Source organism: Kogia breviceps, chromosome 3 (genome assembly GCF_026419965.1).
Source record: "Kogia breviceps isolate mKogBre1 chromosome 3, mKogBre1 haplotype 1, whole genome shotgun sequence".
NCBI classification, from domain to species: Eukaryota; Metazoa; Chordata; class Mammalia; order Artiodactyla; family Physeteridae; genus Kogia; species Kogia breviceps.
In genome coordinates this window covers 144,573,912-144,590,105 of record NC_081312.1, presented here as the reverse complement: position 1 = coordinate 144,590,105, position 16,194 = coordinate 144,573,912, and the positions used below count along the sequence as shown (strand labels likewise).

Sequence of the window (16,194 nt, the reverse complement as noted above, 5' to 3'; positions counted from 1 at the left end):
ATTTCTTTTTTATATGCCACATTTCATATTTACCTTTTGACGGCATAGCCTGGGGAGATGTCACTGAAAGAGATTTAACTGAAGAAAATACAGCTGAGGAATTTGTTCCAGAAACACCTTCACTGGGTTTAGACTTTTTTGGATTAACACTGTTTACTTCAGAAGTAGAAGGACGTTTTGATAAAAATGAACTTTCATTCATACCTATAATGATTTAAATAGTGAGAAAATATGTTTAAAGACTTTAGAACATTGCTTATAACTAAGTAAAAATACTTTGGAGTGAAATTAAATGTAATATAATTGAATTATCACATCATACAAATAACAATAAACAATGACAAAAATTGATGTGATCAAAAGTTAGGGGATATAAAGAAACTATAAATATCTATTACATACTATATATATTCAAATTATTCATAAAATACCTTTCTATGTAAGACAATACTAAATATAACTTCAAATAAAGAAATATATAAACAGCTATTATGAAAGAAGGCAGAGCAAGCAAAAAAAAAAAAAAAAAAAAGTTAAAGCACAAAGAATATGCCAGGGTTCCCACAAATGAATTAATGTTAGATGCTTAAGTGAGTGAGTTTGTTTAAAAAAAAAATCCAAAAATTTAGAGAGACATTTTAGAAGCTTTTTATTTAATGACTTAAAATGTCTAATGAAAAGTTAGTTTTGTCCACCTAACTAGGAGGTGGTCTACTCCTGGCTTTAGGTTATATCATCCATTTATTCCTACATACAAAGTGGAAACTACTAATCTTGAATGATAAAACCTCATTGATTCATGTGAAAGGGTTCATAATAGAAGGAGTTAGTATTATACTATGGTTTTCAAATTATCTTCCCCAGAGCTTAATGGGCTCCTCTTAGGGAATACACTGGGTGTGTCTGACAGAGAAACTCTTCTTTTATATTTTATTTACTAGACTTCTGCATAAAATTTTGTTTTTACAGGGATTTCATTCCTAAATGAAGTCTTAGTTTGAAAACTATAACCTTTTGGCTAAAGGATTTTAGCCTTATTCAGAGCATTAGCAAAGGAAATGGGGATATTTAGGCTATAACTAGGCTGGGTAACAAGGATTTTGAAACTGCACATCATATTTTAATGCTCCCAACTGTACACTAAAAGTAGAAGCAGTAAATACACTAGAAATATTCCAGGCTTTTAATCCAGACAGGATAAGTTCAAATCCAGGCTCTGTCACTGATAGCTATGTATTCTTAACTTATTTAATTAACTTCTCTGAGCTTCAGTTTGTTATTTTACAAAGTAAGAGTTATAATACCTTATTTTACACAGCGCTTTTAAGATCAAATAAGATACTGTATTTAAAGCACTGAACACAATATTTGGTACAAAGAAGGCATTCAATAATAAATGAAAGCTATTATCATTACTAAAAAAATTTCATATCTTAACTTACTTTTAAAAGCAACCAACACAACATCTAGTACACAGAAAGCATTCAATAATAAAAAAAACAGCTATTATGATTACTAATAAAATATTTTATATCTTCACTTACTTCAGAGGGGAAAAAATTATTGTAATAGATTCACCTATCAGCTTTTTAATAAGGAGAAATATGCCCAGAAAATAAGAGTATTACAATAGTTGGATCCTCTGTTTCATCCTCTGAGATAACATAAAAATGATTTCTTTTTTTTCTATCTTCAAAGCATGTGATTACTGACGGCTATCCTATGGGAACTCGGGAAACATTTTGTGTAATCACAGTAGCATTCTTGTGAGATGCTGAGGTTACCTGAAAAGCTAATGAGTGCTGGTATTTTGGATTAATATTCTGATTATATAACAGGCTAGACAGTACATTGGACTTCTATTATAAGTATTTTTTAACATAAGAAATAAAATTACTTTGAATTTAAGAGTTTTAATTTCTGACCCTTTAACTTATCTCTATTGTCTTTGGCTTGTATTGTTTCCCACACTCAACACCTCTATATCGGCCAGTAAAAATCCTATTCTCATTCAAGATCAAACTCAAACCCAGTTCTCTCCAAATATCCATGATCACTTGACCTTGATCAGTTAACACTACTGAACATATTGCACCTGTTACCATTCATAACAAATATTTGTTGTAGAGTCCTTTAAAGCTTATAATGCATTTCACGTTTTATTTACCTTATTTGGGTTTCAGAAAGCCCTAACTAAAGTAGAGCAAGAATTAAAATTATATCTACAAATGGCTGATTGAAGGTCTGGAGAATAAATGCATTAAATAAGAAAAATAAAATCTCCATTTTAATAGTATGAGAAAACTGAAGTGTAAAGACATGCTAAAGGCTACAAAAATCTTAAGAATAGCAGTTCAAATCTACAGGCTGAAGTTTCTCTGCAGAAAAAAACTTAGAAGGAGAGCAGGAGTCACTGTCCTTAGTCCCAAGAAGTTTCAAGAACTCAGACTTTTTCTATAAATAAAGTTCATGTGTTTTGTAAAACCAGACTTAAGACAATTATTTTTTCTCCTTGTTTCTTTTGGTTCTTACCTATTTTACTAACTAGTTTATTACAAATATGTAGGTGATACCCAAAGAAATGAATATCAACTAAATATTATCTAAATGGAAAAACATTTTATGTACTGATATTACTATCAAAAATTCAGGAAGCATTTGGTAAATTTTCCACACTGATTTATTAGTGAATAATCTAAAAATTGCCCCAAATCTCTATTTAGTCAAATATCTGAAATATATCAAAATTGCTAGTATACAAAGCATAATTGCCTGTACAAGGAATTTTTCAATTAGATAAAATTCTTTCATAACACACTAATTTATTTTAGGTTAAAGAAGAACTTTGTTAAAGGTATATAATAAAAGTAACTCTTCTTCAATAGGGAAATTTCATTACTCCTTCAATAGGTATTTACTGAGCAATGACTATTATAGACGAATTTAGTGCAGCCACTTTATAACAGCACTCTGTAATCATATTTTATACCTAAACCGTTTATTGAATATAAACACACTAACCTAATTGAGAATTTAACTATAACCATACACTTTTCCATACTAGTGGCCATAGAACCAAATAAATATTCCTTTTAACAGAGTATTTAATCCTAAATATCAGAGGACTTCTCTAACTTACATATATTACCTTAAGATTTTTCTCAAAAACAGAAATATAGATCAATGGAACAGGATAGAAAGCCCAGAAATAAACCCACGCACCTATTGTCAATTAATCTATGACAAAGGAGGCAAGAATATACAATGGAGAAAAGACAGACTCTTCAATAAGCTGTGCTGGGAAAACTGGACAGCTACATGTAAAAGAATGAAATTAGAACATTCTCTAACATCATACACAAAAATAAACTCAAAATGGATCAAAGACCTAAATGTAAGGCCAGACACTATAAAACTCTTAGAGGAAAACAGAAAGAACACTCTTTGACATAAATTGCAGCAATACCTTTTTTGATCCACCTCCTAGAGTAATGAAAATAAAAACCAAAACAACGGGACCTAATTAAATTTAAAACCTTCTGCACAGCAAAGGAAACCATAAACAAAATAAAAAGACAACCCACAGAATGGGAGAAAATATTTGCAAACTAAGCAACCAACAAGGGATTAATCACCAAAATATAAAAATAACTCATGCAGCTCTATGTCAAAAAAAACAAACAACCCATTCAAAAAATGGGCAGATCTAAATAGACATTTTTCCAAAGAAGACATACAGATGGCTAAAAAGCACATGAAAAGATCCTCAACATCACTAATTATCAGAGAAATGCAAATCAAAACTACAGTGAGGTATCACCCACACCAGTCAGAATGGCCATCATCAAAAAGTCTACAAACAATGAATGCTGGAGAGGGTGTGGAGAAAAGGGAAGCCTCCTACACTGTTGATGGGAATGTAAATTGGTATAACCATTACAGAGAACAATATGGAGGTTCCTTAAAAAAATAAAAATAGAGTTACCATATGATCCAGCAATCCCACTCCTAGGCATATATCCGGAGAAAACCATACTTCGAAAAGATACATGCACCTCAATGTTCATTACAGCACTATTTACAATAGCCAAGACATGAAAGCAACCTAAATGTCCATCAACAGAGGAATGGATAAAGAAGATGTGGTACATATATATGATGGAATATTACTCAGTCATAAAAAGAACGAAATAATGCCATTTGCAGCAACATGGATGGACCTAGAGATTATCATACTAAATGAAATCAGACAAAAACAAATATCATATGATATCATTCATATGTGGAATCTAATTTTAAAAAATGATACAAGTGAACTTATTTACAAAACAGTAACAGACTTACAGATATCGAAAACAAACTTATGGTTACCAAAAGGGAAACGTGGTGGGGAGGGATAAATCAGGATCTTGGGATGAACATACACACACTATTATATATCAGATAGATAACCAACAAGGACCTACTGTATAGCACAGGGAACTCTACTCAGTATTCTGTGATAACCTATATGAGAAAAGAATCTAAAAAAGAATGAATATATGTATATGTATAACATCACTTTGTTGTACACCTGAAACTAACACAACATTGTAAATCAACTCTGCTCCAATAAAATTAAAATAAAAAAATAAAAATAAAGATTTCTTCAGCCCATGTGCCAAGTGCAAACAAGGTCAAAGTTGGTTAGCCTACTTAATTAACAGGAAGAAATAAAATATTCTATTAGTAAATAAGATTTCATTTAAAACCACCAAAAAAGGCATTCAAGAACTATTAGTGCCATTACACCTTACAATATGTGAAAAACTTAACTTGAAGGCATGGACTTCAAAACAGAAAGTCAATTCCATACGCATATTCATCAAGTTTCTTTTTCTAATTTTTTGAAAAAGTGCTAAAACCAACCTGCTATAGAAAGTGTTGGTCCTCCTTGGTAAAGTGGTAATCCTGTATCCTGGGTCAAGTCAAACAGTAACTCTGAAGAATTATTCGAAACAACTCGTGATGACTTCATTACATAGCCCTGTTAAAATATTTCAAAGGAAGAACATTACATATATTCAACATAATTATAATTATTTTGTTTCATAAGCTTTTATAAAGGTAAATTTAAGTGTATGCTAATATTATAAGGATAACCTGTGATGACTCCATTACTAATAAGTTAAAAAACACAAAGGCAATTATTACTATTATGCCAAAATTATCATCTACTAAAACTGAAAGCAAGCTATTACTTAGAGCTGGCTTGTTCCTGACTAGTCAATTAAAATGGGGGGAAAATTCTAGCCTGATTTTTTTCAAGGTAAAAGAAACATACAAACCCATTTTAAATCAGTAAGACTGATACACTTCAGAGAGTCACTAAAAATGCAGGATTCCTATCAAAAAGCAAATAATAGAACTTACCAAAATCTTTGGGTAAAAGCAAGGAAAAAAATATGTAAATATTCTGACATATGTACAATTTTAGAAGCTTCTATACCTCTATAAACCCCACAGATAAAAATATCAGGGCAAACATACTGGGAATTAATCTGCAGTATGGTGCATCAGGGTTAAGGATGAACATATCACATGATATGAGTTTTGGGATCATCTTTACTGGTAAAATTTATAAGCCAAGTGTAAGAAAGAAAACGAATGGGTCCCCCCTCTTCCCAGCACCCTACGGAAAGCCATGCTGGGCCAGGCAATCTCCCACCTCTTGGGGCAAATACAACACTGCCAGGTCAGCAGGGTGAACAAACAAGAAACCTAGGCACCCAGGGTTTAGAATGGAAGCTGTTTATAGGAATGATCTGGGACACCTGCTCCATTCCTGAAGGGCTTAGAGCTCAAGGAAAGTTTCAGCCCTTCCATCAGGAGAAAGTGTGGTCCCAGTTAACAGGAAGATATCAAGAGTGAAAAGTATGAAATGAATCATAATATAGTCAAATATAAGATAGTATAAATTTATATGTTAGCACACACATATATTAATATAAATAATCATAAAATGTGGTCAATATAATTTAGGGATATATATGTATTCCAAAACTATTATATATTAAATATACTGATACACACACACAAAAATAGATCCCAATTCTGTATATAAAAGACCATCATTGTACAGAGTGAGCTCTCATTACAGTGATTTTGGACCATTCTATGAGTCATAATATATAGCAAGCAAAAGCTCTAAGATTTAACAAGACTTAAAGATCAAAAGGGAAAAAGTCACTTTAAGAGAAAAATGGGCAAAGGGCATAAACTGAGGCACTTCAAAAGCAAAAAACAAATGACCAATACATACAAAAAACTTTTTCCCCAACTTACTAGTCAAAGAAGTGCAAATAAAGACAATGGCAATTACATAATACAAAATAATTGCCACTTCTCTTGAAAGTATCAAGGTCATAATAGACAAAGAATAAGTAACTGTAGAAAAATATGAGGAGATAAAGAAGAAATAACAAACTGTTAAGGTGTGATCCTAAATAGGATGCTGGGAACGAAAAATGACATTAATGGAAAAACTGGTAAACTTCAAATAAGGTCTGCAATTTAGTTTTGATAAGTAAAATGTTAGCATTAGGGATATTGTATTACATTTCCTGTAAGTCTAAAATTAGTTTGAAATAAAATTAAAATTTATCAATTAAAAAATAATGATAACATATACTACTGGCAAAATAGAAGCTATATTTAGGTATAACTTTTCCACATGAAAATTTTGGCAGCAGCTATCACAGGCTTTATATTAGTTCACATCCTTTCATCCAACGATTCCACTTTAAAAATTTATAGTAAGGAAGTGAAAATGATTATTGGAGAATTATTTTTAACAGCAAAAAATTAAAATCTTTATGTCCAACAATGGAAAAATGGTTAAATAAATTAAAAGATTACCATGCAACCACTAATGTTTTTGAGAAATATCCAGTGACACATTCCTAGTAGAATGTTCAGTGAAAAAAGAGAAATACGCATCTGTGTATATAGTATGGTTCTGACTGATATAATCTATACTGTTTGAAGGGGGAAAAAGATCAAAATACAGTATGTACACTTCTGTCTTTCTAAACTTTCCCAACAAAATACATATTATTTCAAAATACAAACAGGAAGGTTTTGCTTATTTTGTGCTTATAAATTAAGGGACAAATAAGTTTTAAGAATTTTGGTTTACTACTAACTTTTCTATTGACATGAGTTTGTCCATAGGAAGTTACAGAAACAAAATATGGGTAAAGGGAGCCAAAGTGTATAAACTTCCAGTTATAAAGTAAATAAATCATGGGGATTTGAAGTTCAGCATGGTGACTAAAGTTAATAATATTGTACTGCATATGTGAAAGTTACTAAGAGAGATCTTAAAATTTCTCATCACAAGAAAAAAATTCTGTAACGACGTATGGTAACGGACTTTAACTAGACTTACTGTGGTGATCATTTCACAATATATACAAATATTGAATCATTATGCTGTACATCTGAAACAAATATGCTGTATGTCAACTACACCTCAATAAAAATTTTTTCTTAAAGAAGACATAAGCCTTCCTCACCACACCCTGCAGATCTGTGACTAAGTAAATGATTGTTGCTGTTTAAAAAAAAAGAAGTTGTTATGGAAACGGGTATCAAAGTAACCCAAGCCACTCAAAAGAATTTGAAGCCTAACAGGCAGATATTTGCATTTGAGCCTTAACATGCAACATTAAAAAAAAAAATCTGTGATGCCATATAACTTAATAGTAACCAAGCACAATCTTTCTTCAAGATATTTTCTTCAAATATTTACAATTTTTAAAAATGGATAATATTCACCTACATTTTCTAAAACAGTTAAGAGAAGTACAAAGTTAATACTGTTAAACACTTTTCCTAGGAAATAACTCTGGCTAATGTAAGCACCACAATTTCAGAGAGCAGGCACACATTATTCAACAATACCTGGTAGACTTCCCTAGTGGCGCAGTGGATGAGAATCCACCTGCCAATGCAGGGGACATGGGTTCGAACCCTGGTCTGGTAAGATCCCACATGTTGCGAAGCAACTAAGCCCATGCGCCACAACTACTGAGCCTGAGCTCTAGAGCCCATGAGCCAAGACTACTGAGCCCGTGTGCTGCAACCACTGAAGCCTGTGTGCCTAGAGCCCATGCTCCACAACCAGAGAAGCCACCACAAGGAGAAGCCTGTGCACCGCAACGAAGAGTAGCCCCCACTCGCCACAACTAGAGAAAGCCCGCATGCAGCAGTGAAGACCCAATGCAGCCAAAAATAAATTTTAAAAACTTAAAAAAAACCAGTAACTGGTTAAAATAATTATCCAACATGGAATTTTTAATGTCTCCTAAAACTGTTCAGAAAGATGTCAAACACAATAGTAAGGGTAGAATGGGTGCTAGACTGGGATCCAGAAAATCCGCACATTTATTTAGCTACAAAACCTTGGGCAAGTCACTTCTGAACTGGAAGTTACTCACCCTTCACACCTTAAAAACAAGCCACAGTCATATTTTAAATATACTTGCACTTCATGGTTCCCTGCATGTATTAAATCAAGTAGTTGTCACAACAGTACTAATAAAGACCTTATACCCCATTTTTTAAGCAGGTAAACTAAGGTTAGGTGTGGTTATGCAAGGTTCCCAATACAGCCCCACTTATTGACGGAGCTGTAATTAGAAGTGGGGTCAAATTACAAAGCCTATGCCCTTAAGCTATATCACACTGACTTTTTAAATAACAATATATCCCCACTACCTGAAACAGATTTGAAAGAGACACTGAAGTATAGAGATGTTACATGAAAAAGTAAATATATACATACACATAAAATATGACATAAAATGAAAAACTATAATTTATTAAAAGCAGTGGCTTCCAAAATTCACAGTAAATAATTCCCTTACATAGTATCCTTAACTCATTCCAGAATATATGTCATTCTTATCTGTGCACATTAGAATCACCTGGAGAGCTTTTTTAAATGTATTATTTCCAAGACCCATCCACCCAGACCAACTGACAAAATTTCGCCTTTTAAAAACTCCCCAAGATCTGGAACTATCAATTGAGGTGTTTTGATATAGTGAAAAACTATGCCCACAGAAGTAAAACATTTTGAGTTAGAAAAAGCTCTAGTTTCTAACTTTTATAACACCAAAGATATCACCCCTCACTTTATTTTTTTTCTCCCTGGGTCCAATGTTGGAAAGATTTTTATCTATCAAACTGAATTAAATAATAGTTTCTTTTTCCGGTTTTCTATCCTCCCAAATGCCAAACAGCTTACAATATGCATGAGAAACCTACCAAGTTAATTTGATTCCACTAATAACAAAGAATCTTTACATTTTGGGTAGCTTACCATCTTAGGATCCAAGATTGAGAGTCAGTAGTCTGGGTAAAATTATCTCTCATTTCAGAAAGGAAGAAAATGAGGCTCAGAGAGGTTTTGCCAATGCTTTAGTTAAGAACAAGGCAGAATCAGCATTCAAGTCTCTTGCTTCAATCTTAAGTTATTTAAACTATTAGTCCAGGGCTCATATCAATATTATTATTTCAGAATGCTAAAACTACAGAAAAGATTTGGGGGGGGCGTATTTGCCCAAAGATACTCTTATTTTTTATGATATATGACCTCTTTAAAATATAAGTGGGGGCAGAGTTTATTTAGCCATATTTTTCTTTTCATGTAAATAAAATTAAATTTAATAAGTCTTCTATGAAAGATACACCTCAAATATCAATTTTTAGTGGTAACAAATATGTAGATTATCTCATAGTAATATGATATAAAGTGAAGGAAAAATGGATTAGTCATACCCAAAATATCTGGATTCAATTGTGGTTTTGAAATTGAATATTTGCAAGAAAATTTATAGGTGCTTTGGTAGTTGTTTCACTTATTGTAAAAAGAACAAACATTTTAGGGGAAATTTACTATTTCTGTAAGGCCAATGCCAAATAGCTTATGAAGCATGAAAAAAACCACTGAGTTAATTCAATTCCAGTAGCAAAGAATCTTCACATTTTGGATAACTCTTTGTTTTAGTACTCTAACTCCTTGGTTTCAGAACCCCTTTACACATTGAAAAATTACTGAGGACCCAAAATAATTTTTATTTAGGTAGGTTATATCTACTGATATTTACCATATTAGAGATTAAAACAGAGAATTTTTTAAAATATTTATTTATTTATTTCATTTTAAACAACAATAATAAATCCATTACAGTTAACATAAATAACATTTTATAAAAAATGGCTATCTAGCAAACACAAAAAATCAGTGAAAATAGTGGCACTGTTTTACATTTCTGCAAATCTCTTTAATGTCTAGATTAATCAAAAACTGCTATACTCTCACACCTGCTTTGGCTTTCATTCTGTTAAAATATGTTGTTTCAGTTGAAGAATGTAATCTGGCTTCATAAAGATTAATAGTTGAAAAAGGGAATATTTTAATAGCAAATTAGAATAAATGGGGTTATATTTCTTTGATATAATACCAAAACTCAACAGTTGGTATTTTCTTAAAGGTTTGTTGCAATGTGGAATCTGACTCCTTATCGCTGAGTTTTTTGAACTTTGTTACATTAAAATCTATTATCTTGTACTTTGAATCTTATCCATGCATGATTTTATTACATCATACATTAGTTATTTAGAAATATTGGTTTCTTTGAATTACGCACATCTTTCAAATGTTGAAAAATTACACAATATCAAAATATCATATTTATTAATACCGCCACCCACCAGAAAAGACTTTACGTACTGGGAAGCTGTCAAGATCATGATGGCAGATACAAGTTGTTCAAAATTCTAACTTTGCTTGATAGCTCAAATTTCATCGGTGGCAAGAAATACCACCAGTTGTTTTCCTTGAAGTGACAGGTGCACTTTGTTCAATTTTGAGGAACTGTCTACCAAACAGAAAAGACTGAAGAATTGTGTGTGGCAGACAGACTCTAAAGTAGTTTCCATGATCCCCACGCCCTGGTATTCATGTCCTGTGTGACTCCCTCTCTTGGAGTGTGGGCAAAACATGAGACTTGTTTCTGACAGAATATAGCAAAAGTGACAGAATGTACATGATTTTTTGTATGTGATTACATTACATAAGGCTGTAATGCCATCCTGCTAAGGATTCTCTCTTCCTTGTGTGCTCTGAGGAAGTAAGAAGCCATGTTGGAAAGACCCACCTGGAAAGGAGCCAGCCAAAAGCCACTAAAATTCTGAGACTCTCAATCTGACAACCCTTAAGGAACTGAATGGTACCAATAACCATGAGAACTTGGAAGCAGATACTTCCTCAGTTGGGCTTCAGATGAGACTACAAGCTCAGAGCCCACACCTTAAATGAAGCCTTGAGGGACTATGAAGATATGACCTGACTCCTGACCCACAAAATCTGTGAGATAATAAAAGTAGGTGTTTTTAAACCACTAAGTTAATAGTAGTATAAACCATGGTTTGTCAGTCATCCTTTCAAGTAAAAAATGGTCTTCTGCATAGTTTAGCTCACAATTTAATCTCACTAACAATTGAATCACACTAATGCTTTTCCTCAAGATAATCATCATACCTCAGACACAGTAACACTTTATGCACACCATCCATTTCATCACACAAAATATTTTAAAAGACACATGTATTCAAGGGTAGAGAGCTAATAAAATTAATAACATTTTAATTCTTCATCAAGGGAACGGAATATGACTGGAATAATTTTTATTGTGAGTGCGAGGTGGTGACTAATACAAAATCTACTATTCATACTAAGGAACCAGAAGTTTACCCACCACTGCTTTTGCATCATCAGTGCAAATGTCAACACCGTGAAAAAAGCAAATAGTGTCTTTGTGTTATTGTGACAATACTGTTGATCCAAAACCTATAAAACAGTCTTACAGGAACCCCAGGGGACTGAAGACTACACTGAAAATTTTCACAGTAAGGCAATGCTTCCATTTTTTTTAGAAGTATACATTTACGTACAATACACATGCATGTATATACAAATACAAATAAACTACGGATTAGTCTGGATTGAAATTCCAGATCTATCATTTTGCCAGCTGTGTGACCCTGAGTGAATTATTTAAATTATTAAATTTAATATTTAATTATTTAAATTCACTGTGAGCCTCAGTTTCCTCAACTATAAAACAGAGATAAATAATAGTGCCTACTTCGTAGGAACATTTAAGAATTAAATGAGATTAATTCATGTACAGCATTTAGCACAAAGCCTTATACATATTAACAACTCAATAAATATTAACTATTAGTTTTTGTTAAGAGTTATTTAAACTAACTAAACTATGACGGTATGTTTTCAGAATAAAAAGCTCCAGTAGCCTCTTATCAATTTTCCCAATTAAGAACTAAGAACATGTGGCCCAATTTACAATCTGAAATAGTTTGCCATTATGCAATATTCATTACTAATTATACTTTTATTCATGTTTTGATAGCACAGTTTTCAATACTGTACCTATTTAATTTAAGCATATTACCTGATTTAAAAACAGGCTGAGTAGTTTGTTACTACAGTTATTATTTGGGTACCAGTTGAGCTATCATAGAGATGGTGACATTTTCTGATGCTGATTATGATTCCATTGGATGATTACCCATGGTAGTACAGAATTTTAACTAGGCATTGTTAATACTGATAAATAATATCCAATGTATCCCTGAGCTGACTGTGTAGTTTCAGAAACACTTACAGGTTTAGACAAAGGCTGAACAATAACAGAACTATCTGAAGATCTAGATTCAGGATGAAAATTTACTGGCGAGGCAGGCACTGGATTTGACGCTAGGTTCGTGTAGTGTTGACTTGTAGGCTTGAATGCAGCAGTAATACCTGTATTTTAAAATTACACAACACATTGAATATATTTCGATATAATCAATGATGTCAAAATACTTCACTTTAAAACAAAAATAGTACAATAATACTGTACTGTACCTCGGCTGAGCGCACCATTCTTTATTCCCCTCGAATATGAGCTGGGGTTTACTCTATTCAAAATATCTATAAAAGATTACATTTATTTTAAAATTCATTGTTTGAATGATATATATATTAATAAAAATCATACACTGAAAACAAACAGATTCCTATAAGGAGAATACAAGTTAACACTGACTTATGAATATAGTCAATTTTAAACGTATATATCTTTATTTACTAAAGAAATAAGATTATACATCTTGATTATCTTATAGAATAAGAACAATCTTTCTAACTGTAACTCAAAATCCAAAAGCCAGAAGTTAAAGATGGATAAATATGACTACATATAAGTCAAACCTTCTGCATGGCAAAGAAACAGTCATATAATGGGCAAAAAATTTCTAAAAATATATTCATATACAACTATAATTGAAGTATATATCTTTCTTTGAGTGATGAAAGGGCTATACATACACTCAAGTTCCTATTACTCAAATTCAAACCCTGTCTAATGTCCATATCCAATTCACACCCTTATAAGCCCTAAAGTGTCATTATAAAGGATCTCACTGGATTATCTACACCATTACTGAGTCCTGAAAGGGAAACTATAAGAGAATACAGACTGCAATGAACATACAGAGATCACCAGAATATCTTACAACTTAAGGGGCTTCAAATTTATCACTATACCAGAAGTTAGAGCATAATACGACTTTCAGGATCAGTTTAAAGTTCCTAATTACAGGCTTTTCAGTAATCAAACTAAAATTTAGAAGAGTAAGGATTGCCTGAAATTGTTGGTTAGAAAAAGGTAAAAGCACAAACACCAGACCTTATATAAATTTCCTTTTTTCCCCTCATAGTAGAAAGGAAGCAGCTCCCCTAAAATAATTCTATAAAGTAAAGGGCCATACAAAAGTAGGACTGTTTTCTGAAAATGGCAATGCAGTGCTCTATACCTAAATACTAGAGATGTCTTAAAGGAGAAAAATCTGCTCAAGCAACTTGACCCCATTTTCATTCAGAAATTCAAGATTAAGTATTTACTCAAACCATCAAAAAACTATTGCTAAAGTCCTTTTGGTGTTTGTATTCTACAAAAGTTTGTACCTTCCTTTCTGGCAACTGTATATAAACATTTAGCTCATACTCCATATGTTAAAACATTTTATGGCTTATACATAAACAGCAATAAAATCATTTAAATTGTGCATCAAAGAGTACAGAAAAGAAATTCTTCCTGGTCAATCCCCTTCTGACAGAATTATTTTAAAACTAATATATGTTATTCCAGTTGAATACTGTTAACAGTCATCTACAATCAATATAAATTCAATTTAAATCTTAACTGTCATGTTTTCAATAAGAGAACTTGAGTTACAATTTTGCAATATGGTAATATTCCAGGATAAAATAATCACAGTGGCAAGAAACAGTAATTAAGAGAATATATAATTATGTTCCAGTATCAACAACAAGCATGCCATCATGCCTAGTTCAATTTATAATCGAAGTGGCATTCCACTTAGAACCTCTAGGAGTTATTATCAATCTGCCACAAAAAAATGCTACTGAGAATTCAATTGGTTAAGCTATTCTTCCTCTAATAAAACTGACTAAAAATGCCATTCCAAGTTTAGAGGCAACAGAAGGAAGAGCCAGGCCTTCAGAAAATTTAAAAGTAGTCTCTTAATTACACTTCTACAAACTAACTTGGTAAGAAAACACTAGTATGCTGGTTACATTCTTTGGTAAATTCTCCTGACTTAAGCAAATGAACATGTAAATGCAATGAGAAGGGATCTATTTTCTCTTTCTCCCTTGAAATTTGAACATTATTTCTCTGTACTTCTATACATTTTTGAGTGGATGTTTTAACAAGTGTAGTTTGTCTTTAACATTGTAACAATGTCAAATCGAATTACTCTAACTGAAATCATTCACTGCCTATACATTCTGTAGCTATGTATAGATGACACTTCAATGAGGCAGTTGCTTAGATGTGAGAACCCCTATCTGAGACTAACCCAAACTTATTTAGTGTATTCTGACATTTTAAGTAAAATATTCCAAACTCTTCTGTTTCTGAGTTTAAAAGAGGAAAAAAGAAAATGAACAAAAAGATAAATAGGTTTACCTGGCTCCACTAAAAATTATGATTTCTAATATGAAAAGACCTCCAGTGTCACCAGCTAATCTTAATCTGTTTCTTTTTCTCACCTCTGATATTTTAACCTCTTATCTCCTTCCTTAAGTCCCCAATCAAAACCCTGACTCTGAAATTCTTACTGATCTCCCACCCTATCTTTCATCCCTAACTCCCTACAAAGGAACAAGGACTTAATTAAATACCTATAAAACAGTTCACAAGTTTTTCTATTAGAAACAGTATCTTACAAAACTGGGCTTCACTAAAAGTAAATGCTCACTTGAAATTGCTGGTTTTGAACTTGATATCTCTCCGACAAAGATCGGCTCATCATCATCATCATCATCAACCTCTTTTACTTTCTTCTGCCATGGTTCCAACTCTTCTTCTTCACATTCCATAAAGAGTTCTGCCATTTTTGATTTATCTAATTTTCAAAAGGAGAGAAGCAAACCTTATTTTCAAAAAGAAAAATACATTTTTTGCAATACATAGTATGATATTTAAGATCTACTTTAATAATCCTAATAGCAATTTCTGAATTGATATTTATAGTTAGTACATGGTAACAACAATGAGAAACCCAGAGCTCACTCTCTAAGACATAAACTAGTAAGATTTAGATAAAGAGATGATAGATAGGTAGATAGATAGATAGATGGATGGTGGTTGATAGTAGTTCTTTACAGTGGACAGAAAATTTGGGAACAAAGTCAGTTTCAGTCATATGCCTAGAATATGATTATATCTACAAAAAAAGATTGCACCTAATCATTATCCAAAAAAAAAAATGTACTAACAAAAGGCAGATAAACTAAGAATAAGAGGCAACAGGTGGGAGATATAACAGAAAAACTGAATCAAATCCAGGAATGCCAGGTACACAGCAAAGCAGGGATGAGGTGCTAGGCTAAAATAAAAGAACAAAGTAAGGCTTATTCCAATCAGGGAAAATTAGACATTTCTCGCCTGAAGAAACAGACCAAAGAACATACAGTAAATATCACCATCCTAGAAGTTCTGACCAAGCACAGACCTCCTATGAAGCATTTTAGTGCCTCAGTAATAGACA

The 16,194-nt window shown here is 32.4% G+C and overlaps 1 protein-coding gene across 8 annotated transcripts in view; it reads right to left on the bottom strand.

Moving 5' to 3' along the window:
* ZNF280D (zinc finger protein 280D) overlaps positions 1-16,194 on the bottom strand; it is a 122,669-nt gene that overhangs the window by 82,924 nt on the left and 23,551 nt on the right. For all 8 annotated transcript variants that reach the window (XR_010839803.1, XM_059056222.2, XM_059056218.2 and 5 more), the window contains 5 exons: positions 15,403-15,549; positions 12,983-13,048; positions 12,738-12,877; positions 4,909-5,026; positions 34-204 (listed from right to left, as the gene is read on the bottom strand). Coding sequence is in view for 7 of the 8 variants with exons in the window: in XM_059056225.2 (XP_058912208.1) it covers positions 34-204; positions 4,909-5,026; positions 12,738-12,877; positions 12,983-13,048; positions 15,403-15,549 (642 nt within the window). In the remaining variant the exon portion in view is untranslated. The remainder of the gene's footprint in view (positions 1-33; positions 205-4,908; positions 5,027-12,737; positions 12,878-12,982; positions 13,049-15,402; positions 15,550-16,194) is intronic.